The sequence below is a fragment of the Mus musculus genome, chromosome 18 (assembly GCF_000001635.26).
Source record: "Mus musculus strain C57BL/6J chromosome 18, GRCm38.p6 C57BL/6J".
Classification (NCBI taxonomy): Eukaryota; Metazoa; Chordata; class Mammalia; order Rodentia; family Muridae; genus Mus; species Mus musculus.
This window is the reverse complement of record NC_000084.6, coordinates 42,235,609-42,262,640: the sequence shown is the minus strand read 5'-3', so window position 1 is coordinate 42,262,640 and position 27,032 is coordinate 42,235,609. Positions and strand designations below refer to the sequence as shown.

Sequence of the window (27,032 nt, the reverse complement as noted above, 5' to 3'; positions counted from 1 at the left end):
ATAGCTACATAGACGGGTGAGTACTTAAAATGTGCCTTAGGAGTTGACTGAGCCAAGCTTTGAGAACAGGTGGGTTTCCGATCTTTCGCCTGAAGGTGCAGACTGTTTGGTAAGTGCTATTAAATGTCTACATGCTGAGCTGTTGAATGCCACCGGTAATAATAAATACGACTGCATAGTGGCAAGCCATAATTAGCGCCTCACTTGCTGAATAGTAATCAATTCCGCATCCTGGCATCCTGACAGACGGACAACACCACGAGGTGAGAAGTTCCTAATTCTACCTACTTTCGAGCGCGCTTGAAGCAGTCCATCATGCCGAACTGCATCACGGATCTTGTAGTTCAACTTAAGGTAACATCACTGCCGGTGTCGCCTGGGAGTAGGCGTATGTCTACAGATAACTTCCGGTATCGCTTTGTCTTCTGGGAATTGTAGTCCACGGACGCTTGTTGGACTTCAATACTCGTTGTTTGGGAACTACAACTCCCTGCTGTCCGAGAGACATACCGGGTGTAGTCAGTGAGCTTTGCGATTGCCTCAGCAAGTGTGAAGTGTGTGCTTTGGTGTCTTGAGAGGCTAGACTTCCACGAGTGGGAGGGAAAAGTTGGACCTACATCTCTGAGGGGTTCATTGGGCAACTGTACTGGATCTTCAGTCGTTTGGGCGGCGCCATGGCGGTGAGTTTGGGCGGCAAGAGCGTCCTCAGGTTCAGATCCTGGAACCCAGCTGGTAGGGAACTCTGGTCTCAGCACATTGCTGCCTGTCGCTGAGAAAGGGACATCCCTTTCCGAAAGACTCCTTTCCCTCGCGTGAGGCAGGGCTTTCCTAGAGAATCAGTTTGCTTCTCTCGCTAGTTGAGCCGGGAACTTACTGTTTTCCCTTTACATTGACTTCTTGAATTCCGATTGCGGAGTTTGATCGAGTTTTTAATAAATATAGAGGTAAAGAAGAAAGAACATTTAACGTTTCAAGAACAGCAAGAATCGGGCTTCTCACCGTGAATATGTTTAGTGCCCCCGAAGCACTGACTTAAATATAGCCCTAATTTAAAATTAAGCAGCTGGGCCCTGTCGTACACATCTTGTAATCTGAGCTACTTTAGAGACTGAAGTAAGAGGACTGAAAATGAAAGGTTTGCGTGGACTACTGAATGAGTTTAGAACAAAACCGAATACATAAGAAGTGAGAAGGGATTGGGAAGGCCGGAGAGATGGCTCAGTGGTTAAGAGCACTGACTGCTTTTCCAGAGGTCCTGAGTTCATTTCCCAGCAACCACATGGTGGCTTGCAACCATCTGTAATGGGCATCCAATGCCCTCTTCTGCTGTGTCTGAAGACAGTGACAGTGTACTCACATACATGAAATAAATAAATAAATAAACAAACAAACGAACACACCAATAAAAGGGATCAGAGATAGCTTAGTGGTAGAGTTTTTACTTAACATGATCAAGGTTCAGTCTCCAGTACTGGGGAGTGGTATGGGGTGGGGGATTAAATAGCTTATCAGGAAAGAGCGACTGGCTTTCAGAATTTGGTATTTATTCTTTGCGGCCTCTTGAGCATGGTGGCCAAGGGTTTAGAAGCAGTTTTTCTTCCTGCTGTGTACATAGGTGCAGGAGCAGAGCTGACTGAGAAGGGTGTTTCCAGGTAAGAACAATGACAAGAGGAACTGGAGCTAGAAAGGACAGCTCAGGTGGATCCAGAGAGGCAGTGAAATCCATAGGACTGGGTGGGCCTGCAGGCTGAGCATTGGCGAAAAAGTAGAACATCCTATAGGATTGAAGAGTTTTTGGAGCTAGATTTATTTTCTTTCTTTCTTCCTCTCTTTCTTTCTTTCTTTCTTTCTCTCTCTTTCTTTCTTTCGACTTAGTTTTAGGTGGGCCTGAAACTCAGTGTAGCTCTTCTTGCTTCTCTCTATATAGGGGGCTGGATTCCAGGGGTGCAGTATTGTATCTGGCTTAAAAGTAACTCATTTGTACTCTTCAGAAGATCATGGGTTTTCCCTTCCTTTCTTCCTACTTTTTCTTCCTCCTTCCCTTCCTCTTCACCTCCCTCCCTTCCTTCCGCCTCCTTTTCTTTTTTTTTCTTTTGGAAGTGTTGTTGGAATTTGAACCCAGTGCCCTTGCACATGCTAGGCAAGTGGCCTACCATTATGTTGCATTCCCATCCTAAAAGAACTATTTATAGTCATTGTAAAATCTTTTGAAGTGATTTTACACATGGATATTAATGTCCAATGTTATGAGAGAAGTAGTGTTATATATAGAGAGAGGGTTGAGAGAGAGAGAGGGAGTGAGAGAGCACCAAACAGGAAAAACTACAAGAAAAGAGGCGGTGACTAATTTCTTCATTTTTATTCTGGTGATGCATGTGTTTCTGATCTTGCAAGGTTAAATATCTGTAAGTAAAAAGTAATATAATTTGTATTCATTCACCACCTTGCAGTTTACAAAGAACTGTTCTGCCCCAAACAGCTTGGTGCATTGAGAGAGTACTGAACTATTAGACTGAAAACCCAATAGAACTTATTTAGGGTTCTGTATCTAGGAGGAGGTGGAGCCCAGGGTATGGTCAGGATAACAAGAGAAAGCAGAAGTGGGGGTAAGATGACAGTATCTCACTGTTTTCACCATTCGCTGGCTAGCTGTCTCAAGTTCAGATTTGGTGTCTTGAAAATGATAATCACGGCTCGTCCTTCCTGGCAATGTAAGATTGAGATGATGTTTATAAGAGTGTCCTAGTAACTGTAGAATAGCAGGGCCTGGTGCTGCACATCTTAATCCCAACATGTCAGAGGTAGAGGCAGGAGGATCTCTAGGAGTTCCAGGGCAGTCTGGCCTGCATAGCGCACTAGGCTGGCCAGGGCTGCATAGTGAGACCATTATTTGCAAAAGAAAACAACAGAAAACTCAAACCACAAGCAAAATAAATGAACTGCAGAATACGATGGATAAGAAGAGGTTTGTTAAAAAAAAAAAAAAAAAAAAAAGGGGGCTGGCGAGATGGCTCAGTGGTTAAGAGCGCCGACTGCTCTTCCGAAGGTCCCGAGTTCAAATCCCAGCAACCACATGGTGGCTCACAACCATCTGTAACAAAATCTGATGCCCTCTTCTGGAGTGTCTGAAGACAGCTACAGTGTACTTACATATAATAAATAAATCTTAAAAAAAAAAAAAAGAAGAAGAGGTTTGTTCTTTGTTTCATGTTAGCATCGAAAGCAGAATTCAGTACGCACTGGAGTATAGTAGAGGTTGGTTAGTTATTAAGCTGTTTACAGTCCAAATGAGAAGCTCAGGCATTTCCAATCTTTTAATGATTGTGACATGACTATCATCTACAAAGTTTGTGCGTGAGAATTGTTCAATGCAGTTATTAAAAATAACATTTAAAAAAATCTTAGTTTTTTTAAAGTAACTTTATGATTTTGTGTTGGATCACCTTCACTTTTCTTTTCTTTTCTTTTTTTTTTTTTTTTTAAAGATTCATTTATTTATTATATGTAAGTACACTGTAGCTGTCTTCAGACACTCCAGAAGAGGGCATCAGATTTCGTTACGGATGGTTGTGAGCCACCATGTGGTTGCTGGGATTTGAACTCAAGACCTTTGGAAGAGCAGTCGGCGCTCTTAACCACTGAGCCATCTCACCAGCCCTTCACTTTTCTTTCTTATTTATTTATTATTAGATATTTTCTTTATATACATTTCAAATGCTATACCGAAAGTTGCCTATACCCTCCCTCCGCTCTGCTCCCCTACCCACCCACTCCCACTTCTTGGCCCTGGCATTCCCTTGTACTGGGGCAAATAAAAGTTTGCAAGACCAAGGGGCCTCCCTTCCCAATGATGGCTGACTAGGCCATCTTCTGCTACATATGCAGCTAGAGACACGAGCTCTGGGGGGTACTGGTTAGTTCATATTGTTGTTCCATCTATAGGGTTGCAGACCCCTTCAGCTCCTTGGGTGCTTTCTCTAGCTCCTCCATTGGGGGCCCTGTGTTCCATCCTATAGATGACTGTGAGGCACTGGCATAGCCTCATACGAGACAGCTCTAACAGGGTCCCTTCAGCAAAATTTTTCTGCATTGTACAATAGTGTCTGGGTTTAGTGTCTGATTATGGGATGGATCCCCGGGTGGGATAGATAGTCTCTGGATAGTCCATCCTTTCGTCTATCTCTTCCCTGGTGGTCTACTGGTTAGGATTCAGTGCTCTCACCTTCACTTTTCTAAGTATTCGTGTAGTCTAATTAAATACGAGCAGTATGGTGACAGCATTACATTGCAGTGTCTAATTTTCTCTGTCTTTCTGTCTGTCTGTCTGTCTACCTGGGATAATGCCTCTCTTTGTAACCTTATCCTGGAATACATGTAGCTAAGACTAGCCTGAAACTCAAGGTCATCATCTTCTCTCAGCCTCCTGGTGAGTGCTGGGATTATAGGCATGCCCCACTATATCCAGCTTGTATTTACATTTAAAAAGGTATTTACAATTTTTTACCCATTGATTTGAAGTAGATAGGTAATAACTGATTTTCTGTATGAGCAGAACTTTCTTCATCTAGTTATATACTCAACAAACAGGCAGTGAGCATCTTCTCGGTCAGCCCCTGTTACATGATGTGAGTTAAGTCATCAGGTAGAGGCTTAGTGATTCAACCCAATGGGGTTTTGCAATATTATACGTTCTAAGGGTTGGGCACAGATTAGGTTAAAAAGTGGAGATGCTGAGCACAACTTGAATGCTACCAGCACTCTTGCCTATCTTTTGTTTGTTTGTTTGTTTTCTTTTCTTCAATGAAATCAGGTTTTGTTTTGTTTTGTTTTTTTTTGTTTGTTTATTTGATTCCTAGAAACTATATATTCGAGGTACCATATGACGTTTCAGTGTATGCATACATTGTGACCAGGTGAAACATCTATTTCCTCAAATTTAACTACTTCCTAGTGATATCAGTCTGACCTTTTCTTCTAGTTCGTTGTTGTGAGTGTAGGTAGATGATCGTTTTGGTGTTTAAAGACAGGGTTTCTCTTTGTAGCAGTCCTGGACCTCACCCTGAGACCAGGCTGGCCTTGAATTCACACAGGTCCATCTGCCTCTGCCTTCCGAGTGGCTGGATTCAAGGTGTGCGCCACCCCTTCTGGGCACAGTAACTACTTTTTAGAATCTTGTTCCTTTACATTTGAAGGTAGGCATGGGGAATTTGAGCTGTCAGTGAGCAGCTTGGTTCTTTGTGAACCTGACTTCTTTTTTTTCTCTTAGTTTTTCACACAGGGTCTCATGTAGCCCAGGCTGGCCTCAGGCTTGCTGTGTGGCTGAGAGTGAACTTGAATATTTGGCCCTCTTCCTTCCTCGTCCTAAGTGTGGGGATCACAGGCGTGTCCTGGCATCCCTGGCTCTTACTGTCTAAAGCCAGCTCTGGTGTCTCTTCGTGTTTAATAGGGAAGAAAAGGAACTGCTAAAGTAGACTTCTTGAAGGAGATCGAGAAAGAGGCCCAGCAGAAGTGGGAAGCTGAGAAAGTGTTTGAAGTCAGTGCCTCCCGGCTGGAGAAGCAGAAGCAGAGCAGGTGAGTCCCAGCAGCCGCGGGGTAACTGCCCCAGGACGAGGGAGGCCAGAAAGTGAGACAATGTCTGAGTGGGCTGAAGGTCCCCTGTTCTACTGAGTAGTCAAGGCAACTCTCTCTATGGAATTCTTAGAGTTTGTTCTTATTAAAATGTAAAACAAAATAAAATAAAACAAAACACCCAAAAATCCTCATTTATCAGTGTGTGCGTCATGACATGTGTGGAGGTCAGAGGACAACTTGCAGGAGTCCCTTCCCTTCTACTGTGTGGGTTCTGAGGGTTGACCTTGGGCCTTAGCCTGCTGATCCACCACACCAGCCGACTCAGATGTTTAAAATTAGCATTTTTCACTTTTTGACAAAGGAGAATGTTCTGAAGTTTTATATTTACTGACTGATAAAAGGAAAGGGTTTTTGTTGTTGTTGAGAGATTCTTACTGATAATTACCTCCAATACAAATACAATTTTGTAGGGTCACTGTATTTGTTGATCTTATTTAATAAAAAGTATATTGTTTTGATACTAAGATAATTTTGAGACAAATCGTAGACTGATTATCGGAGGAAACATATTGCAAAGTATTGTCCTCTCAAAGAATGCTGCAAAAGCTGGGCATGGTGGTGCATGCTATTAATCCCAGCACTCAGGAGGCAGAGACAGGCACATCTCCGAGTTTGAGGCCAGTCTGTTTGGTCTACAGAGCGAATTCCAGGACAGCCAGGGCTACACAGAGAAACTCAAAAAAAGAAAAGAAAACAAAACCACCACTCACAAAATACAAACAAACAAACAAACAAATCCACAGTAAATCTATGTTAAATACTCAATTTGGATATGTTGGCATGTATTCAAGTCAGGCATGGTGGCATATACCTTTAATCCTAGCACTTGTGAGGCAGGCACATCTTTAGTTCCAGGCAAGCCTGGTCTATAAAACAAGTTCCTGGACAGCCAGACCTATATAGAGAAATCCTGTCTCAAAAAACAAAACAAAAGAAAAATACTTGTGTTCAGATAACAGTAGTGGTGGCTAACTGAATTTTCTGTGTGCTAGGCAAGACTATATTCTTATTGAACCTTAAGAATTTTTTATGTTTATTTATGATTATTTTTTTGTGTTTATAGGAATTTTGCCTGCATGTCTGTCCATGCGCCACGTGGGTGGGCATACAGAGGCTAGAAGAGGGTGTCAGATTCCTTGGGACTCGAATTACAGACGTTGTGAACTGCCATGTGGGTGCTGGGAACTGAACTCTGGTCTGATAGAAGAGCAGCAGATGCTCTTAACCTTTCCAGTTTCTTTATTTTATTTTATTTTATTTTTTATTTTTGGATTTTCAAGACAGAGTTTCTCTGGGTAACCGGGGTTCTCCTAGAACTCTGTAGACCAGGCTGGTCTCGAATTCAGAAATCTGCTTAACAAACCTTTTAAGGTGAGAATTTTTTTTTTTTAAATTACCTCTATTTTTTTTTTTTTTTTATAGTCCAGCCTTACCTCCTTCCCAGTCCCCCTTCCCACAGTTCCTTATCCCATTCCTCCTACCCCCTGTCTCTGAGAGGATGTCCACCCCCATCCCCCTACCCCCTCAGGCATCCGCATTTCCTGGGGCCTCAAGTCTCTCCAGGGTTAGGTGTGTCTTCTCTCACTGAGGCCAAATCAGGCAGTTCTCTGCTGTGTGTCAGGACTCAAATCAGTTAGTGTATGCTGCCTGGTTGGTGGCTCAGTGTCTGAGACGTCTCAGAGGTCTGGGTTAGTTGAGACTGCTGGTCTTCCTCTGGGTTGCCCTCCTCCACTTCTGCTTCTTCCAGCCTCCCCCTAATTCTTTTCTTTTCTTTTCTTTTCTTTTCTTTTCTTTTCTTTTCTTTTCTTTTCTTTTCTTTTCTTTTCTTTTCTTTTCTTTTCTTTTCTTTTCTTTTTTTTGAGACAGGGTTTCTCTGTGTAGCCCTGGCTGTCCTGGAACTCACTTGTAGACCAGGCTGGCCTTGAACTCAGAAATCCACCTGCCTCTGCCTCCCGAGTGCTGGGACTAAAGGCGTGTGCCACCACCGCCTGACTCCTTCCTCCTTTTCCTTTTTGTTTTTGTTTTTCCTCTTATTCAACCACAGGAGTCCCTGACTTCAGTCCTTTGGTTGGGTCTAAATGTCTGCATCTGTCTCAGTCAGCTGCTTGTTGGGCCTCTTGGAGGACAGCCATGCTAGGCTCCTGTCTATAAGCATACCATAGCCTCAGTAATAGTGTCAGGCCTTGGAGCCTCCCCTTGAGATGGATCCCAATTTGGGCTGGTCACTGGATCTCCTTTCCCTCAGTCTTCTCTTCTCTGTTTTTGTCCCTGTAGTTCTTTTAGACAGGAACAATTCTGGGTCAGAGTTTTTTTTTTTAAATATTTTTTTATTAGGTATTTTCTTCATTTATATTTCAAATGCTATCCCAAAAGTTCCCCATACCCTCCCCCACCCACTTCCCTAACCACCCACTCCCATTTCTTGGCCCTGGCGGTCCCCTGTACTGAGGCATATAAAGTTTGCATGTCCAATGGGCCTCTCTTCCCAATGATGGCCGATTAGGCCATCTTTTGATACATATGCAGCTAGAGACACGAGCTCCAGGGGTACTGGTTAGTTCATATTGTTGTTCCACCTATAGGGTTGCAGACCCCTTTAGCTCCTTGGGTACTTCCTCTAGCTCCTCCATTGGGGGCCCTGTGTTCCATCCAATAGCTGACTGTGAGCATCCACTTCTGTGCTTGCCAGGCACTGGCATCGTCTCATAAGAGACAGCTATATCAGGGTCCTTACAGCAAAAAATCTTGCTGGCATATGTGATGGTGTCTGCATTTGGAGGATATTATGGGATGGATGGGTCAGAGTTTTTGACTGTGGAATGGCAACCCCATCCCTTCACTTGATGCCCTGTCTTTCTACTGGAGGTAGACTCTACGAGTGAGTTCCCTTTCCCTGCTGTTGGGCATTTCATCTAAGGTTCCTCCCTTTGAGTCCTAAGAGTCTCTCACCTTCCAGTTCTCTGGTTCTTTCTAGAGGGTCTCCCCACCTCCCCTGTTTTGTTTTGTTTTGGAACAAGGTCTCATGCTGTGTCAGGATGGCCTCAAACTTGCCCTATATTACAGAATGACCCGAGTTGATCTTCTGTCTCTATCTTCTCTATCTAGGATTACAGGCATGTGTCACCATGCTTAATCTACGTGATGTTGAGGATTAGACCCAGGGCTTTGGGTCCCCTGGGAATGCACTCTACTAACTAAGTTATCCCTAACGTGATAAACAATGTGTTTTTTTTTTTTTTTTTAAAACTATGTGTTTTTATATATGGTGAAGCAGGTACAGAGAGGCTAAATAAATATCTCAAAGTTGATAAGAGTTCACAGGCTAGGAGTCTTTCGTACTACCCCCCCCCCTCCCTTTTTTGTTTGTTTTTAAGACAGGGTCTCTCTATTATGTAGCTCTGGATGTTTTGGAACTTGCTGTGTAGATCATGCTGGCTCTGCCTTCCCAGTGCCGGAATTAAAGGCATGGCCTCCACACCTGGCTCTGCCCTTCTAAGTGTGAACCAGGCAAGACCAGCTTAGTTTCTGATACCCAATGAAATCACGGTGAGACCGTAGACTGCTTTTAGGGCTGACTAATTCTAAAATCCGTCCTCTTGACTTACTGCTTAGCTGTACTCTAATGGAGTGCCTGGGTATGATGGACCTGCTGGCCTACGTTATCTGTTGTTAAACCTTAACCTACTGCTCGTTGCATCTGCTGTCAGGTTTTAGGATTTTAGTCCACTTTAAAGAAGTGTAATCAAAAATGAATCACAATAATGCTTTGCTCAGTAAAAGAACAAGCCCTTGAGATATGCAGCAGTGTTGAAGAAAATGATTAATATTGTGAAGAGGAAATTGTAAAAGTCTTCATGAAGCATACTATGATTTATGTAAAATTCACAAGTGAGCCACACTGAGTGACACATTGTTGAAGATCATATCCATATTTGTAAACTATGGAAAAAGAGGAGAATGACCTACAGCCAACTAGAGGTTGCCCGTTTTTCCCGTGTGGGGAGGAGAGAGCACACATGGGTGCCATCACTGAGTTATAACTTGGAGGGTGCATTTGTAAGTGCTCAGTTATGTTACACACCATAGTAACATGAACATTTATTTTAATTAATTAATTAATTAATTAATTTTTTTTTTATGAATGAGGCAATTTATTAACCCAGCATCCTTTGTTCTAATGCTTCTTGTTGGCAGCTGCCACCTGTCCAGCGATTCTGTCCAGATCTCTCTGTCCCTGAGGTGTTAGCTTGCGGTCCCCATCTTGGTCCTTTTCCACCATTTTCAGCCCCTCCAGGGCTTGGAGGACCCGGTGGGCCACACTCTTAGAGCCTCTGCTGAAGTGGCTGGGTCTGACACCATTTCTCTGCCGTCCTCCATAGATCTTGGTCATGGAACCAACCCCAGCACCACCTCGGAGGTACAGGTGCCGTGCTGTGGAAGCAGCTCGTGTGTAGAACCAGTTCTCATCATATGGGGCAAGCTCTTTATGTTTGGCCAGCTTGACTGTGTCCACCCATTCGGGGACTTTCAGCTTCCCGGACTTTTTAAGGAAGGCTGCCAGAGCTCTGACGAACTCCTGCTGGTTAACGTCTTTTACAGTAACTCCAGGCATCCCTCCGCTGCCCACCTAACACTAATTAATTTTTTTTGAGACAAGGCATCAATCAGTATGTAGCCCTGGCTGACCTGGAGCTCACTGTTTATGTAAGAGATCTCTTGCCTCTGCTTTCTGTCACTTATAAATGCACCATTTATGCCGTGTGATATAAATACATAAGTAACAAATACTTCTTGTGAAAAAGGAAGATAGTCTGAGACATAAAACAGCCATTTATGAATATATGATGTTTTTGAAGTCAACCTTATTTGAATTGTCGGAGACTTTTTAATTTCAGGCTTATAAACTTAATATCTTTTTTTGAGATGGTCTTACTTTGTAGATTTAGCCTAGAACATTCCATTTGAACCATGCTGGACTCAAATTCACAGAGCTACACCTGCTTTTGACTCCCGAGTGGTGGGATTAAAGGCATGTGCCACTCTGGCCAGCCTAAACTTGCTGTCAAAAGACACGTAAACTTTGGTTTTTTTTTTTTTTAAAGGAAGCTAATTCCTTCTTCTTTTTTTTTTTAATATTTATTTATTTATTTTATTGTATGTAAGTACACTGTAGCTGTCTCCAGATACTCCAGAAGAGGGCATCAGATTTCATTATGGATGGTTGTGAGCCACCATGTGGTTGCTGGGATCCGAACTCAGGACCTTTGGAAGAGCAGTCGGCGCTCTTAACCGCTGAGCCATCTCACCAGCCACCTACTTTGGTTTTAAAAAGATTTTATTTTTGTATTCTGTCTATGAGTTGCTTTGCCTGCATATAACTGTACCAGTGAGTGCAGTGCCTGCAGAGATCAGAAGAGTTACAGGTGAATGTGAGCTGTTATGTGTGTGCTGAGAACCCAACCTGGGTATTCTTATGAGAGCAGCAATTGCTCTTAAACACTGAGCCTCTCTCCAGCTCCCCAAGTAAGCAGACTCTAAACAGAGTACTTGTATAGCCAAGCCTCCTCTCCACCCATCGGCTATTATGAAAGAAATGTAACGTTTTCTTTTCTATGTGATTATTTTGCAGCAAGGGCAAATACTTTGTCACCTTCCCATATCCATACATGAATGGACGCCTTCATTTGGGACACACGTTTTCCTTATCCAAGTGTGAGGTAAAACTAAGTTTACTAAGATGGGATCGGGAGATCTATAGTAAGTCCCAGGTTGAAGAAAATTGTATAGATTGTATAGAATTTATTTCCTATTAAATTCAAATTCTTACTTTTAAAGAGTACTTTTGGTAGTTGAATTTTTATAGTTTTTGTTTGCACAGCTTATGTATATTTTATATTTGTTCAGTGGTCTAGACGTGTGCTTGTTCAAAATGTGTGTGTTGGTGGAAAACATTAAAAGGGTAGTGCACTAGAGTTGTTCAGTGACGGAATGTCTGGTGTTCTAAAGCTGGGAAGAGAGAAACAGTGCTGCTGTTAAAGTTAGCGTTTGGTGTACATCTCCCATTTATGTCTATCACTGAGATTTGACTTTCTTCCTGCAGTTTGCAGTAGGATACCAGAGATTAAAAGGAAAAAGCTGTCTGTTTCCCTTTGGGTTGCACTGTACTGGTATGCCTATTAAGGTAAGATTGCATAGAGGGTTGGTTCTTCTCGTTAGCTTAGAGTAACAATAATGCCAGATTCTTAGTCTTCCAATTGGAGTTTCCATTGTACCAAATGAGTTGAATATGTTATAGTGAGAATTAATTACAAAAACATCAGAAGGGCTAGTGAGGTGGCTTGATGGATAAAGCACTTGCCAAGCAAGCCTGAAGGCCTAAGTTTGGAGGCCCAGAATCCACCTAAAAGCAGAACATGCAAACGTATACTAAGTTCACAGTGCCTCTTCCAGGGGATGGGAGCACAAAATCGCCAGAAGCTCCGGGTCAGTTAGCCTGGCATGTGGAGCAGTGAACAAGAGAGCTAATCTCAAGATGGAGGCCCAGGACTGACCTGGGGTTGTCGTCTGACTTCCACACATGTGCTCATGCATGTGTCCACACACACTACCTGAAGAAGGGCTTAAGTAAAAGTATACATTAGGCAGGGCAGGTGTGCTCCTCCGGAGGTTGACACAAAAGGACACTGAGGGTTTAAGGCCAATCCAAACCACACTGTGTGAGCCTGTTTCAGCGAGAAGGAAAAGCACACAGAACACAGAGATAAATGCACAAGAGATTTCTGTTTTTCAATATGTTTTGAGTAATTTATACTTTCATATCTGTTGGAATTGGGTAATTATTTTTAGCAAGTAACATGTACAGTGATGTATACATTTGTATACACAGAAGGACAAGATAATACATATCATATTGTGACCAATTTTGCAAGTTTATATCTCCATTTGTTGCTGGTGCATGGCCATGCACACCTATAATTGCAGCACTTGGGAGGCAGATGCGGGTGGATGTCTTACGAGTTTGAGGTCAGCATGATCTACACAGTGACTTTCAGGCTGCCAGGTCCATAGTGATACCATCTCAAAAAAACCAATCCTAGCACTCAGGAGGCAGAGGCCAGCTGATCTGAGTTTGCAGTAGCCTGGTCTACTACTCTACATAGTGAGTTCCAGGCCAGCCAGATCTACATAGTGAGACCCTCTCTCAAAAACAAAACAAAACAAAACAAAACAAAACAAAACAAAACAAAAGCTTATTTTAGAGGTAATTCCCAATGAAAAATGGATCAGAAAACTAGAATTTAAAAGATTCTTTTCTCTCTCTCTCTCTTTTTTTTTTTTTGAGACAGAAATACCTACAAAGACACTTTGTAGGCTGTGGCTAGTCTGGAACTCATGTAGACCAGGGTTAGCTTGAACTCACAGAGCTCCTCCTTCCTCTGCCTTCTGAGTGTTGAGATTAAAGGCAGGAGTACTCACAACTGGCTGAAAACAATTTTAAAAGTAATAGAATTAGGATTTTTTTTTTTTTTTTTTTTTTTTTTTGCTAAGACAATTTCTCATGTAGCCTTGAACTTGCTGTGTAGCCTGGATGACCTGCCTCTGTCTACTGAGGGCTGGAAATACAGGTGGCGCCATCATGCCTTGCATATGTGGTGCGGGGTTATAGAACCCAGGACTGAGTGGCCAAGGTGAGCACTGTGATGCCCAAGCTGTCCCCCAGCCCAGGAACTTCTTATTCCCTATCCTGTTGTTTTGGCAGATGTCCGACTTGCAGAAGAGGTGAAAGAATGGCACGGGGAATACATAATACTTACAGTCTGCTGCCTTTCTTTGCTTGTAATGTGCATCTCTTTGTAGTGTGCATCTCTTTGCCGTAGTCTCGATCTCACTTGTAGCATGCATCTTTCTTTCCCTTATAGCATGCATCTGTCTTGTAGTGTGTCCCCCCTCTGGAGAGCTAGGTCATTCTGTGCATCACTGCAGTCATGTCATCTCCTTTTGACTTAGCATGATGTGATATGTCACCTTCTACTCTGTTGTTAGATTTCTTTGGTCATCTCAGGATGGCTGCATTTTTACAATTTCTTTTGTGGGTTGGGCTTTAGACTTTTCAGTTGTTTGTTATGGGTGTTAATGTTTGGATTAGATACTTTGAAAAGATACTACATAGGCAGACGGCATAAACTTCCCACTGTGTCACATCAGAAAGCACACAATGGCAGCCTGTCCATTTTAGTAATATTAAGTTAAAACATGTGACAGAGTTCCTCATTCTAAGGGCATCTTCTTTTGTAATTAAAAAGTAGCCTAGCCATGAAATGGTGGTGTACGCCTTTATTTTAGTACTCGGGAGGCAGAGGCAGGTGGATCTCTGAGTCTGAGGCCAGCCTGGTCTACAGAATGAGTTGCAAGATTGGCAGGGTTACACAGAGAAACCCTATCATTGAAAAAAAATAGTTTTGGGGTACAATGGGACTATAATTGTGAACCTCTGGATGCCCTAGTATTCAGTAACCTGTGGTTTGAACATCTTTTGATGATCCTGGCTTACTTTTTTTTTTATTAGGTATTTTCCTCATTTACATTTCCAATGCTATCCCAAAAGTCCCCCATACCCTCCCCCCAACTCCCCTACCCACCCACTCCCACTTTTTGGCCCTGGCGTTCCCCTGTACTGGGGCATATAAAGTTTGCGTGTCCAATGGGCCTCTCTTTCCAGTGATGGCCGACTAGGCCATCTTCTGATACATATGCAGCTAGAGTCAAGAGCTCTGGGGTACTGGTTAGTTCATAATGTTGTTCCACCTATAGGGTTGCAGATCCCTTTAGCTCCTTGGGTACTTTCTCTAGCTCCTCCATTGGGGGCCCTGTGCTCCATCCAATAGCTGACTGTGAGCATCCACTTATGTGTTTGCTAGGCCCTGGCATAGTCTCACAAGAGACAGCTATATCAGGGTCCTTTCAGCAAAATCTTGCTAGTGTATGCAATGGGGTCAGCGTTTGGAGGCTGATTATGGGATGGATCCCTGGATATGGCAGTCTCTAGATGGTCCATCCTTTTGTCTCAGCTCCAAACTTTGTCTCTGTAACTCCTTCCATGGGTGTTTTGTTCCCAATTCTAAGAAGGGGCAAAGTGTCCACACTTTGGTCTTCGTTCTTCTTGAGTTTCATGTGTTTTGCAAATTATAACTTATATCTTGGGTATTCTAAGTTCCTGGGCTAATATCCACTTATCAGTGAGTACATATCATTTGAGTTCTTTTGTGATTGGGTTACCTCACTCAGGATGATGCCCTCCAGGTCCAACCATTTGCCTAGGACTTTCATAAATTCATTCTTTTTAATAACTGAGTAGATCCTGGCTTACTTTAATTACTGTATTTGTGTTTGCAAAATGATGATCTATTTATTTATTTATTTATTTATTTATTTTTTTGTATATGTGTGTGGTATGGGGAACTGAATCCAGTATTTATTCTCTAACACTGGGTCACACCTTCACACCAATGGTAGTAACTCGTTCCTTTCAGTACTGGATTTTGAGGCAGGGTCTTATTTTACAAGTAAGTAGTCTCTCCATACCTCGATTACATTCATATTTCTTTCTATTTAGTTTTTTTAAAGATTTATTTATTATATGTAAGTACACTGTAGCTGTCTTCAGATGCACCAGAAGATCTCATTACGGATGGTTGTGAGCCATCATGTGGTTGCTGGGATTTGAACTCAGGACCTTCGGAAGAGCAGTTGGTACTCTTAACCACTGAGCCATCTCTCCAGCCCTCTATTTAATTTTTATGTTGAGACAGTATTGTTAAATTGCCCGGGATGGCCTTGAGCTTGCAATCCCCCTGCCTCAGCCTCCAGAACAGCTGTTATGTGCCCCCCCAGGTTCAGTTCAGATAATACCTTTCTAGTTGTATCTTAATTATTGACTGAAACTCTTCTGGATGTAAGAGCTCTTCCTTACTCTCAAAATTCCAGTCCTGTCTTTGTGATGGTTTTTCTGTTTTGGAAGTGAACTCATGATATAACTGGGAAGAGCTATGGTGGATGGCACAGTAGCTTCTTAGCTTATACCCTTAGATACATCACTTAGTGCCAGTGTCTGCTCTCTTACTGTGCGTCCTGTCTACATAGCAGGGATCCTCATAGCTAACTTCTGTTATGCTAGCTCTAGGTAAGCATTTACCTTCCACCACAAAGAAGGTAATCTTTAAAATGAGAAACTGGTACTAGTATTGTTATCCTATAATGACTGTTTTATGTGTCTTTGCATTTCTGCTGTTCAGTGTATCAGTATGCTTCATTGAGTACTGTAGATATTTTTTATTTTTTTCTGTTTTTTTTTTATTTTCTAAAGATTTGTTTATTTATTTTATTTATATGAGTGCACTGTAGCTGTACAGATGGTTGTGAGCCACCATGTAGTTGCTGGGATTTAACCTCAGGACCTTCGGAAGAGCAGTCAGTGCTCTTAACCACAGAGTCATCTTTCTAGTCCTTGTTTTTTTCTACTTTTTTTCCCCAATTTTTTAGTAGGTATTTTCTTAATTTGCATTTCAAGTGCTATCCCAAAAGTCCCCTATACCCTGCCCCCCTTTTTTACTTTTTTTAATCTTTATTAAAGTTTTAGTCTTTTAGTCCAGCCTTTATCACTCCCCTCCCCAGTCCGCCCTCTGATTGTTCCACATGCTTTACCTCCCCTCCCTGCCCTCACTGTAGATATTGAATAAAATACAAAGGATGTCAGTGGATTTTTGAGGTGTGTGATTTACGTCTTTTGAGTTTTCTACAGTGATACTGTATTTAATGATATGCATGTCTATACATATGCTGCACAGCATTTCAGAAAGCCGATTTTAGTTGGCCTTGGAAACAGCATTATCTCCTTGAGTTCTGAACTTGGCTCTCCCTGATGTCTCCATACAGGCATGCGCTGACAAGCTGAAAAGAGAAATAGAGCTGTATGGCTGCCCTCCTGATTTTCCCGAGGAAGAAGAGGAAGAGGAAGAAAGCAGTGCTAAACCTGGAGATATAGTAGTGAGGGATAAAGCCAAAGGGAAAAAGGTCTGCTGATTATTTATGTTTCGGTTGTCTCGGCTGAGCTGATGTTTTCCTTGTTTGGTTTATTTGTACATAACCAGCATGACACTGTACCCGACACATGAAATGTACTTGGTAATTTAGAGACAGTATTGAATCACGGCTGTTTAGATGGTTCAGTGGGTAAGGATTGTCCTCCCAGCAGTCCATTGTTTCTCTGGGAGAGAGAGACAGAAGAATCCCTAGGAGCTCGTGGGCCAGGTACTCTGGAGTCACATCATCGAACAACAAGCAGACCCCGTCTCAAGCAAGCTGGAAGGCTAGAGATGCTCCCAGAGGCTGTCCTGGCTTCCGTGGGTACATCAAAGATACTGCTGAGGAGGCACACAAACATGCGTCATACATGTACCCACAAGAATGAAAACTACTCTAAATCAAAGGATCCATGTTCTATTCTCGGTTCCCTCTATTGTTTTCACTCTAATTATATGTTGAGTTTCAAGACAGCGTAGAGTTCCAGCATAACCTTTGCCCACCTCCCCTAATGTTACTCTTCTGTAACTATGATACAGCCATTCTATCCAAGCAGCTAACATTAATGCAGTGCTGGATAGTAAACTGAGAGTTCGTCTGAAGGTGTTTTTAAGAAGAGGACTTTATCTTTTTTTAAAATTTAGTTTTATTTATGTGTATGTGTGTGTGTCTTTATGTGGGTATGTTTTATGCAGATGCTTATAGAGTCTGGAAGGTGTTGAATCCCCTGGAACTGGAGTTAAGGCAATTGTGAACAGCCTGACATGGTTGCTGGGAATCAAATGTGTATCCTCTCCAACAGTAGTATGCACTCTGAGTTGCTGCACTCTCTCTACCCTTTGAATTAGAAAGTGTGTGTGTGTGTGTGTGTGTGTGTGTGTGCGCGCGTGCATGCAAGAGCTACACAGTGAGACCAACAAACAGAATTACCAAATGGGGTTACTAAATTTCAATTACTGTAGTCCTGGGATGCTGAACAGTGGTTGGGCCTGCTTTAATGGAGTTTGTGTTTGTTTTCAGAGCAAAGCTGCCGCCAAAGCAGGATCTTCTAAGTACCAGTGGGACATTATGAAATCCCTTGGGCTCTCTGATGACGACATAGTGAAGTTTTCTGAAGCAGAGCACTGGCTTGATTATTTCCCACCACTGGCCGTTCAGGATCTGAAGACTATAGGTTTGAAGGTACGCCGTCACCTGCGGGTAAAGAAAAGTAAAAGGCATTTATTTGGGTATCATTTAAAAATATATGGAAAGCTTAAATTTACAATAATATATTCTGGCAGAATGTCACCAGTAATATGAATTTGATTGGCAACTACTGGGACTTAATATAAAGAAAAAAAAAATTTAACCTTTAATATCTGTCTTACCAGAATAAATTTATTAGCAAATGGTAGAAAGGGATTTTGTTTAAAGAACATGAAGATGCCAGTGTTTAACTTGAGTTTGTTGACTGTATTACTTAATTATTCCTTTAAAATTTATTGTAAATCTTACATGTTAGCTAATGTGTAAGAGTGGTTTTATTTTGGTTTTTGCTTTTCTAGACAGTTTTTCTCTGTATCCCTAGCTGACTTGAAACTGCAGAACAGGCTGACCTCAAACTCAGAGATCCTCTTGCCTCTGCCTCCTGAGTGCGGGGATTAAAGGTGTGCGCCACCACCCAGCAAGTATGTGCACTGTAAAGCCTATCAATTAAACAAAATATTTTCATGATTTATATATATTCAATATATGGAACTGGAAATTTTTAAATACACGATCTAATTTTAAGTTGGAGTAAAGAGTAGGAAGATAAACACCTGACTCATAAGAATCCTTGTTTATAAGAATTCTCTTTTTGGGCTGGAGAGATGGCTCAGGGGTTAAGAGCACTGACTGCTCTTCTAGAGGACCTGAGTTCAATTCCCAGCAACCACATGGTAGCTCACAACCACTTGTAATGGGATCTCATGCCCTCTAGTGGTGTGTCTGAAGAGAGCGACAGTGTAGTCATATACATAAAATTAAAAAGAATTGTCTTCTCGCGTCCTCCCTCTAGGTAGACTGGCGGCGCTCCTTCATCACCACGGACGTGAATCCTTACTACGATTCCTTTGTCAGGTGGCAGTTTTTAACTTTAAGAGAAAGAAATAAAATTAAATTTGGGAAGCGGTGAGTTCGTTTCCTTTCAGTATAATAAACTAAACATGATAATTCTTGCCTTAGAGTTCAGTACATGTGTCCTGTGTCTACCCATCTGTCATCTGTATGCCTGCCTTATCTCTTTTCTCTTTTCATTACTCTCTTCTTGTTTTGTGGTATCTTTTGTTTATTCTTGCCAGTGTCTTATTTTTTTATTTTCATATTTCTTGTGTTGAATTTAGGACCCTGTACCTCCTTAACAGGCATTTTGCCACTAAGCTACATTTTCAGGTTCTTACTGGTCAGGGTCTTAATTTCTCTTGAGGTTTTTATTTTATTTTATTTATTTATTTATTTATTTTATTTTCAGCAACTAGAACAGAGAGAATGGGATGATTCTGTTCAGTATTCCTAGCAAACCACTAGCAACATTATTTTATTTGTGTTTTGGCTTATACTTCTATGTGTAGATCAAGTAAAAGTGACTTAGACACATATGTGACTTTATCTTATGGTTTTGTTTTATTACAGAAGGCTAAGGTTAGTCTGTAGCCTTCAGTGGTGTTCCGTTTCCTGAAGGTGGAGACATTAATAGCTGTGCTTCCAGACCTACTCATCAAAGCTTAAGTAGTAGATTTAGGCACTGACTCAGATGATTCCGTTAGCCATAACTCACACTTGTATGGCATTATTGACATTGATTGATAAATTGCAGAGTAACTTGTATAATATGATGGTATTTACTGCTTATTGCTCTTTTTTTTTTTTTTTTTAAGGTACACTATTTATTCCCCAAAAGATGGACAGCCTTGCATGGATCATGACAGACAAACTGGAGAGGTGATTATCTTGGACACCAAATAGTTACTGTAATACTCTTTAGTGTGGCCACACCAAGAGCACTCTCGTTATTAGAGGAAGAGTTAATTCCTGCGTGCCAGAGTCTATGTCAGAAATTATAGGCAGATCCCTCCACGTCTAGCAGGTTAAATCTATATCTATTCCCTTAGACCTTTGTCTTGTTTATTTGTTTAGGGTGTTGGACCTCAGGAATATACTCTGGTCAAACTGAAGGTGCTTGAACCATATCCATCAAAATTAAGGTAGGTTTGTTAAAAATTATTATTATTATTTTAAATATTTTTAAAGATTTATTTATTTATTTTATATATATGAGTACACTGTAGCTGTACACATGGTTGTGAGCCTTCAAGTAGAATTGAATTTAGGACCTCTGCTCGCTCTGGTAGGCCCCGCTTGCTCCGACCCAAAGATTTATTTATTATTATAAATAAGTACACTGTTGCTGTCTTCAGACACACCAGAAGAGGGTGTCAGATCTTATTACGGTTGGTTGCAAGCCACCATGTAGTTGTTGGGATTTGAACTCGGGACCTTTGAAAGAGCAGTAGTGCTCTTATCTGCTGAGCCATCTTGCCAGCCTTAAAAATTATTATTATTATTATTATTATTATTATTATTATTATTATTATTATCATCATTATTATTATTGGGCTGGGTTTTGCTTTGCAGCCTTGTGCTCTTACCTCAGCCTCTGGGTACGGTGATTACAGATGCTACTATGTCTGGGTGGATTTATCATTTGAACAATCAGGTAACGATGAGGGAATCCACATTTTTAATACAAATATGTGGTCTTATTGTTTTTTTTCCTTAGCGGCCTGAAAGGGAAAAATATCTTCCTAGTAGCTGCTACACTCAGACCTGAGACTATGTTTGGGCAGACAAATTGTTGGGTTCGGCCTGATATGAAATACATTGGGTTTGAGACAGCAAATGGAGACATCTTCATCTGTACCCAGAGAGCAGCCAGGAATATGTCATACCAAGGCTTCACCAAGCACAACGGAGTGGTGCCGGTTGTGAAGGAGTTAATGGGAGAGGTGAGTTGGGGAGCACACTCTCTGTTTTCATTGTGCACTTAGGGGGAAGAGTTACCAGTGAAGCTTGGAGAAACATCAGAACCTCCGTGTTTAGACTATCCGTGAGGGCATGAGTGCAGGGCATCTGTGCTTTGTTGACTTATTACATGTGTGTTGGCTTCAGCAAGCCCCACCCAAGTCAAGGCATAGAGCTGTCCTCGTGTTCTCGAGAAGGCTCTGCCGTGCTGAATCCTCACCCGCCAAAGGGGACAAAGGGGACAAAGGGGCCTCTGCCCCTCTTCATCCCTGCTAAGCGCTGTAGTTGACCTTGACATAATGGAACCATTCTGTGTGTCCAGCCAACCCCAGCATTCTGTTTGTGTGGCTTGTATGTGTTGTGTGCCTTTTTATTTACTGTATAGTAGTAACTGCATGATCCCTAAAGTCGTGTTTTTGAAGTTTGTTTCAACTTAGTAAGTATTTGATTGAGAAATACCTAGTTCTTCCTTGGGTTACTAGCTTCGTGAGAATAATGGTTTTGAAAACATTGTCCATGTTCCTGAGATTGGAATGAGAACCGCTTTTCTCCTATTTAGTAAATGATGTCCTTGCTTCCTTATAAATAACCTTTTACAGGAAAAATGTGATAGACTACTGTCTTGCTTTTAGTTGAGTTTTATTTCTTATTTATGTTGTAGTTTTCTTGTTTTGTTTTGTTTTGTTTTTTTTGAGAAAGGCTCTTATGTAGCCCAGGCTAGCATTAAGGTTGCTACATAGCCAGTGATGACTTTAAATTTCCTGTCTCTGCCCTCTGAGTGCTGGAATTACAGGCATGCGCTGTGACACTTGGTGTTATATGATGGTGCAGATTGAAGGGTTTCCTACGTGCTGGGCAAACACCGTACCAGCTGGGCTGTAGCCCTAGCCATTTCGTTTTCTTTTTGGTTGTATTAGACATCTTATTGATAGCCTGACCTGGTCTTGAACTTGTGGCAGTTGTTCTGCCTCTGCCTGCCAAGTCCTGGGATTGTAGCCACTGTACTCACCTCATACTTTGTAAACTTTTACAAGATTCAGAAGTCAAAAGATGGCCAGGCATGGTTGTGCATGCCTTTGATCCCAGCACTTTGTAAGCAGAGGAACATGGATCTCTGAGTTCGAGGCCAACCTGGTCTACAGAGCGAGTTCCAGAACAGCCTAGTGGTATTACACAGAGAAACCTTGTCTCAAAAACCAAAAAAAAAAAAAAAAAGCAAGAAAAAAAAAAGAAAGTAAGAAAGAAAGTAAGAAAGAAAGAAAGAAAGAAAGAAAGAAAGAAAGAAAGAAAGAGAAAAAAGGATGGTGCATTTTTAAGGCTGGGTGTAGTCAGTAGAGAGCTTGCTGGTGTTGTGAGGCCTGCTGTTAGTCCTCAGCGCCATCAGGGGAAGTAGACAATAATCATGCTTACACATTTTCCTTTCCAGATGTAGTCAAAGGTGTCCGTGTCCTGTGTGCTCTTCCAGAAATATTTCACAGTTTAGCAGTACATACATTACAGGCAAATAGTTAACAGACATTGTGCTGTGCCTCACTTTCTGTTCTTTACTGTCTCCTGACAGTCAGTACCAGACAGTTTCCTTGTGGTTGCTGATAACTACACAAGAGTCCACTGACTGGCTGTTATAGATGAGAGTTTGAATGGTTTGTCTTTTTATTCTAGAAGCAGTTTTTGTTTTGTCTGAGTTCTTTTTGTTTTTGTTTCTTTTTTAAAGTTCATCTTTTTAAAAAATTTTTATTTATTTAATGTATATAAGTACACTATAGCTGTCTTCAGATACACCAGAATCGTTACCAGATGGTTGCAAGCCACCATGTGGTTGCTGGGAATTGAACTCAGGACCTCTTGAAGTCAGTGCTCTTAACCACTGAGCTATCTCTCCAGCCCTTGTCTGAGTTCTTAAAAAGTTAACAGTACAATGTTTCCTGCTCTTTCTATTTTTAGTTTTAATTTATTACTTGTGTGTGTGTCATAGCTCATGTGTAGATATTACAGGACAGCTTCAGGAGTCTGTTCTCTCCTTCTACCACTCAGCTTGGAAGGCTTGAAGTACAAACACTTTTTTCCAGAGCCAGCTTGTGGCTTACCTGCTTTTTCCTTTCTGTCCCTTTAGTATTAGGGACTGACCATAGGTCCTTGATCATGTTTAGCATGTGTTCCATCCCTAAGCTGGGCCCCATGGGTACTCAGTAACTGAGCTATGCCCCACAGGTGTTCCATCCCTGAGCTATGCCCCACAGGTGCTCAGTCACTGCTGTGTCACACAGGTGCTCAGTCACTGAGCTGTGCCCACAGGTGCTCAGTCACTGCTGTGCCCTAGTGCTTTGAAACATGCTTTCACTAAACTCCCCAGGCTGGCTTTGAACTTACTGTATAATCCGATTTCCTTGAAGTTGTGATCCTTGTGCCTCAGTCTTCTGAGCAAGTGGAATTACAGGCTGTACCAGTGGGGTTGTTGCTATCTTTTTAAAATTAGCATATCAATTATACATAAAGTAGGCTTCATTATGTCTTTTTTTTTTTGGGGGGTGTTTTTCGAAACAGGGTTTCTCTGTATAGTCCTGGCTGTCCTGGAACTCACTCTGTAGACCAGGCTGGCCTCAAACTCAGAAATCTGCCTGCCTGTGCCTCCCAAGTGCTGGGATTACAGGCGTGCGCCACCACGCCCGGCTTCATTGTGTCATTTTTATCCATGTACATAATGTATTTCAATCATTTTAACTGCCCCTGCATTACCCTCTGTCTCCCACCCCCATTCTCAATGATTCCCTTCCTAATCCTTCTGCTTTCATGAATTTTTGTTGGTTTGTTTGTTTGCTTGTTTGTGTTTCAGAAGGTTTCATATGGTTACAGGACCAATTGTTTGCTGTTCTTTTTTGTTTTGTTTTTTAAGACGGTCTCTTTACAGAGGCCTGGGCTCCTGGAACTCACTGTATAGATCAGCCTGGCTTCAGACTCATGGAGGTCTGTCTGCCTCAACTTCTGGGAGTGCTGGGATTAAAGGCATCACATGTGTGACTACACCTGTACTGTTTCCTGTTCTTTTCTTTTTCTTGAAGAACTGTTTATTTATTTTATGTATATGACACACCAGAAGAGGGCATCAGATCCCATTACAGATGGTTGTGAGCCACCATGTGGTTGCTGGGAATTGAACTCAGTACTTTCGGAAGAGCAATCTTAATCACTGAGACATCTCTCCAGCCCTGTTTCCTGTTCTTAATGCACCTGGCTTAGTCAGGGTTTCTATTCCTGCACAAGCATCATGACCAAGAAGCAAGTTGGGGAGGAAAGGGTTTATTCAGCTTACACTTCTACACTGCTGTTCATCACCAAAGGAAGTCAGGACTGGAACTCAAGCAGGTCAGGAAGCAGGAGCTGATGCAGAGGCAATGGAGGGATGTTACTTACTGGCTTGCTCAGCTTGCTTTCTTACAGAACCGAAGACTTCAGTCCAGGGATGGTACCACCCACAAGGCTTCCCCCGGCCCCCCATCACTAATTGAGAAAATGCCTTACAGCTGGATGTCATGGAGGCATTTCCCCAAGAGAAGCTCCTTTCTCTGTGATAACTCCAGCTGGTGTCAAGTTGACACACAGAACCAGTCAGTACACACTTTCTCACAGTGTTAGTTAGAACAGTTTTTTGATTTCAGCCTTTAAAACTGCTGTGATATGTAAATTGTACCTATATGACTGCTGATTCTACAAAGGTATACACACACACACACACACACACACACACACACACACACACACACACACCACACACGCTCACACACACCACCAATCCAATGGAATGGTGCAGAACGAGTGTGCAGCTGCAGGTCCTTTGTTGCCTTATACAGGTTCCGAGATGGGTGGCACTCAGGAAGTAGAGGCAGGAAGATCACTGTTAGTTCTATGCCAGCTTGATTTACAGAGTAAGATATGAGACACTCTAAAAGGAGCGAGAGAAAGAGTGAGAAGAAAGGCCCAAAGTTGCCACTTTTTCTAATTTTTTTTGAAGCAATCAGGAATTTTTTTTTACTTCAATTTGAATTCGTAATTATACAGATATATAGAATTTTATTTTCTTGATGTGATATTTTGTTTATCACCTAATACTTTGGTTATTGAAAGCAGTGGTTTTGTGTAGCAGTTCTTAACCTGTAGGATGAGACCCCTTGGGGGGGTGTCACATATCAGATGTTTTTACTTTATGGTTCATAACAGTAGCAGAATTACAGTTCTGAAGTATCAATGAAATAATTTTGTGGTTGGGGGGGTGGTCACCATAGCGTGAAGAGCTGTATTAAAAGGCGAAACATTAGTAAGGTGACCACTAGTGTAGTGTTTTACTGTGTGCAAGTAATGTAGTGATTGGTAGGTCTCTTTTTTTAATGTTGTTTATTTTGTGCATACGTGCATGTGTGTGTCAGGTGTGTCATGAAGTGTATATGGAGAACAACTTTTAGGAGTCATTTCTCTCCTACCACATGGATGCTAGGAATTGACTGAAGGCTTGCTAGGCTTGGTGGCAAGCACCTTCACCTGCTTAGCCATCTTGGCAGTCTATTCTGGACATTTGTAGCTCTTGCTATGGGTCTTGATACTGGTTTTCTTCAAGAAATACAATGTCCCAAGCAGTGCGTATGTTAGTATACTAAGATTACCGTTACATTGTCAAGTTTGCTATTACGACCATTGAAGATTAATTTTAACCATTTATCTAAAACCATCGAATAATGATTTTACCTTTTCTTTCCTTTTATACTGTTTACTTAGTGGAGAAATTGTGTACACTTACGGTGAACAGCGTGATGGTTTAAAATATGAACACATGGTAGAATAGCCAAGTAAAGCTACTTAACAAACAGTCCCTCCCTGGCTTTCCAGTTTTGTTGTGAGGGCATCTAAAGCCACTGGGTTTTCACCATGCCATTAACTGCAGCAACTGCTCTGTGCAGATGCAGATCTGGGGAGCTGACCCATACACTTTCCAGCAGGAGTTTGAATATGATTTTAACTTTTCATCACTGCAGCTGCACTTCTTCACTGTTTTGCTGCTCTTTATGCAGGAAATCCTTGGGGCTTCACTTTCTGCACCCCTGACGTGCTATAAGGTGGTCTACGTTCTCCCTATGCTGACCATTAAAGAGGATAAAGGTACGGACTTTGCTGTTAGAATGTTTTGCTAATCGCATTCTGATTGTATTATTAGTTAATTTCGCTCTGTCTTTAAAAGGCACTGGGGTGGTCACGAGCGTTCCTTCTGATTCCCCGGATGATCTTGCAGCACTCAGAGACTTGAAGAAAAAGCAAGCAAGTATTCCTTTCATGTCCTTGTTTTTTAATTCAGCATGGTATCAGTGAAGTACTGCCAAGCAGCTAGGAGACCAGGCCAAGAGCATCCATGTTTGTCTCTGGGCTGTTACTGCTAACCTGGTTTTCAGGGTTGGACAAGTCTGTGACAGATTTGAGAAGGCTATGTGTGTGGTAAGCGTGTACACCGCTGCACAGGGGACAGAGTGGCACAGTTGGTGTTCTGTTCTACCACTGCCACTTTACTCTTGAGCAGGTCGCTCACGGAACCGGCAGCTAGGTTGGTAGCCAGCAAGTCCAAGAGGATTCTCCTCTCCACCTTGTGTAGTGCTGAGGTCGCTAGAATGCCTGGCTTCTCGCATGTGTGCTAAGGATTTGAACTCAGGTCTTCCTGCTTCTGCAGCGGGTGCTCTCACTCACTGAGTCATTCTCCCAGCCCCAGGAAAACATTTTAATTTATATTCATATTTTCATTACAGCCAAGAGTATTATTGCCCTTAACTGGCGTGCTGTCTGGATGTCTGTGTGCCTTGTTACATATGACTGCAGTTCCTAAAGGCATGTTTTGTGACCTTGTCTGTGGCCTGTGGATTACATGTGCAACAGGATAGCTGTGGATTAGGCTCAATGAAAACAGTCATAAACTAATTTAGAACATCAAGTTTTCTTTGTAAGTTGATTGCCTAGTTCTTAATCAGGAACTATATAGATAACAGGTTTTATCATAATGTCAGAATATTGGGCAGGCCTGAAGGCCATTCACAGTAAAGTAAACTATGGAGTTTTAAAGGTCACAGTCCCTTCATGAGATAATCTGATAAAGTTAAACATTGTTCTATATGGAGAGAACAAATAATGGAAGAGAAGTTGGAGCCAGGTAAGAGGGAGGCTGAGGCAGGAAGAGCTTAAGCATAGGCCAGCATAGGCTACATAGTAAAGTCTGGCCTCAGAAAAAAACCCAAAAACCCAAAACA

At 42.0% G+C, this 27,032-nt stretch overlaps 1 protein-coding gene and 1 pseudogene across 2 annotated transcripts in view; one reads left to right on the top strand and one right to left on the bottom strand.

The window, feature by feature from the left end:
• The first annotated feature begins 403 nt into the window (after window positions 1-403).
• Window positions 404-27,032, top strand: part of Lars (leucyl-tRNA synthetase) — a 59,940-nt gene continuing 33,311 nt past the window's right edge. The window contains exons 1-12 of one of the 2 annotated variants that reach the window (XR_001782319.2): window positions 404-680; window positions 5,447-5,571; window positions 11,261-11,348; window positions 11,732-11,812; window positions 16,564-16,701; window positions 17,731-17,892; window positions 18,752-18,864; window positions 19,611-19,674; window positions 19,870-19,937; window positions 20,513-20,738; window positions 25,815-25,902; window positions 25,982-26,058. Coding sequence is in view for 1 of the 2 variants with exons in the window: in NM_134137.3 (NP_598898.2) it covers window positions 675-680; window positions 5,447-5,571; window positions 11,261-11,348; window positions 11,732-11,812; window positions 16,564-16,701; window positions 17,731-17,892; window positions 18,752-18,864; window positions 19,611-19,674; window positions 19,870-19,937; window positions 20,513-20,738; window positions 25,815-25,902; window positions 25,982-26,058 (1,236 nt within the window). In the remaining variant the exon portion in view is untranslated. The remainder of the gene's footprint in view (window positions 681-5,446; window positions 5,572-11,260; window positions 11,349-11,731; window positions 11,813-16,563; window positions 16,702-17,730; window positions 17,893-18,751; window positions 18,865-19,610; window positions 19,675-19,869; window positions 19,938-20,512; window positions 20,739-25,814; window positions 25,903-25,981; window positions 26,059-27,032) is intronic. The other variant, NM_134137.3, reaches the window with a different exon arrangement.
• Rps19-ps4 (ribosomal protein S19, pseudogene 4) lies at window positions 9,767-10,255 on the bottom strand (annotated as a pseudogene).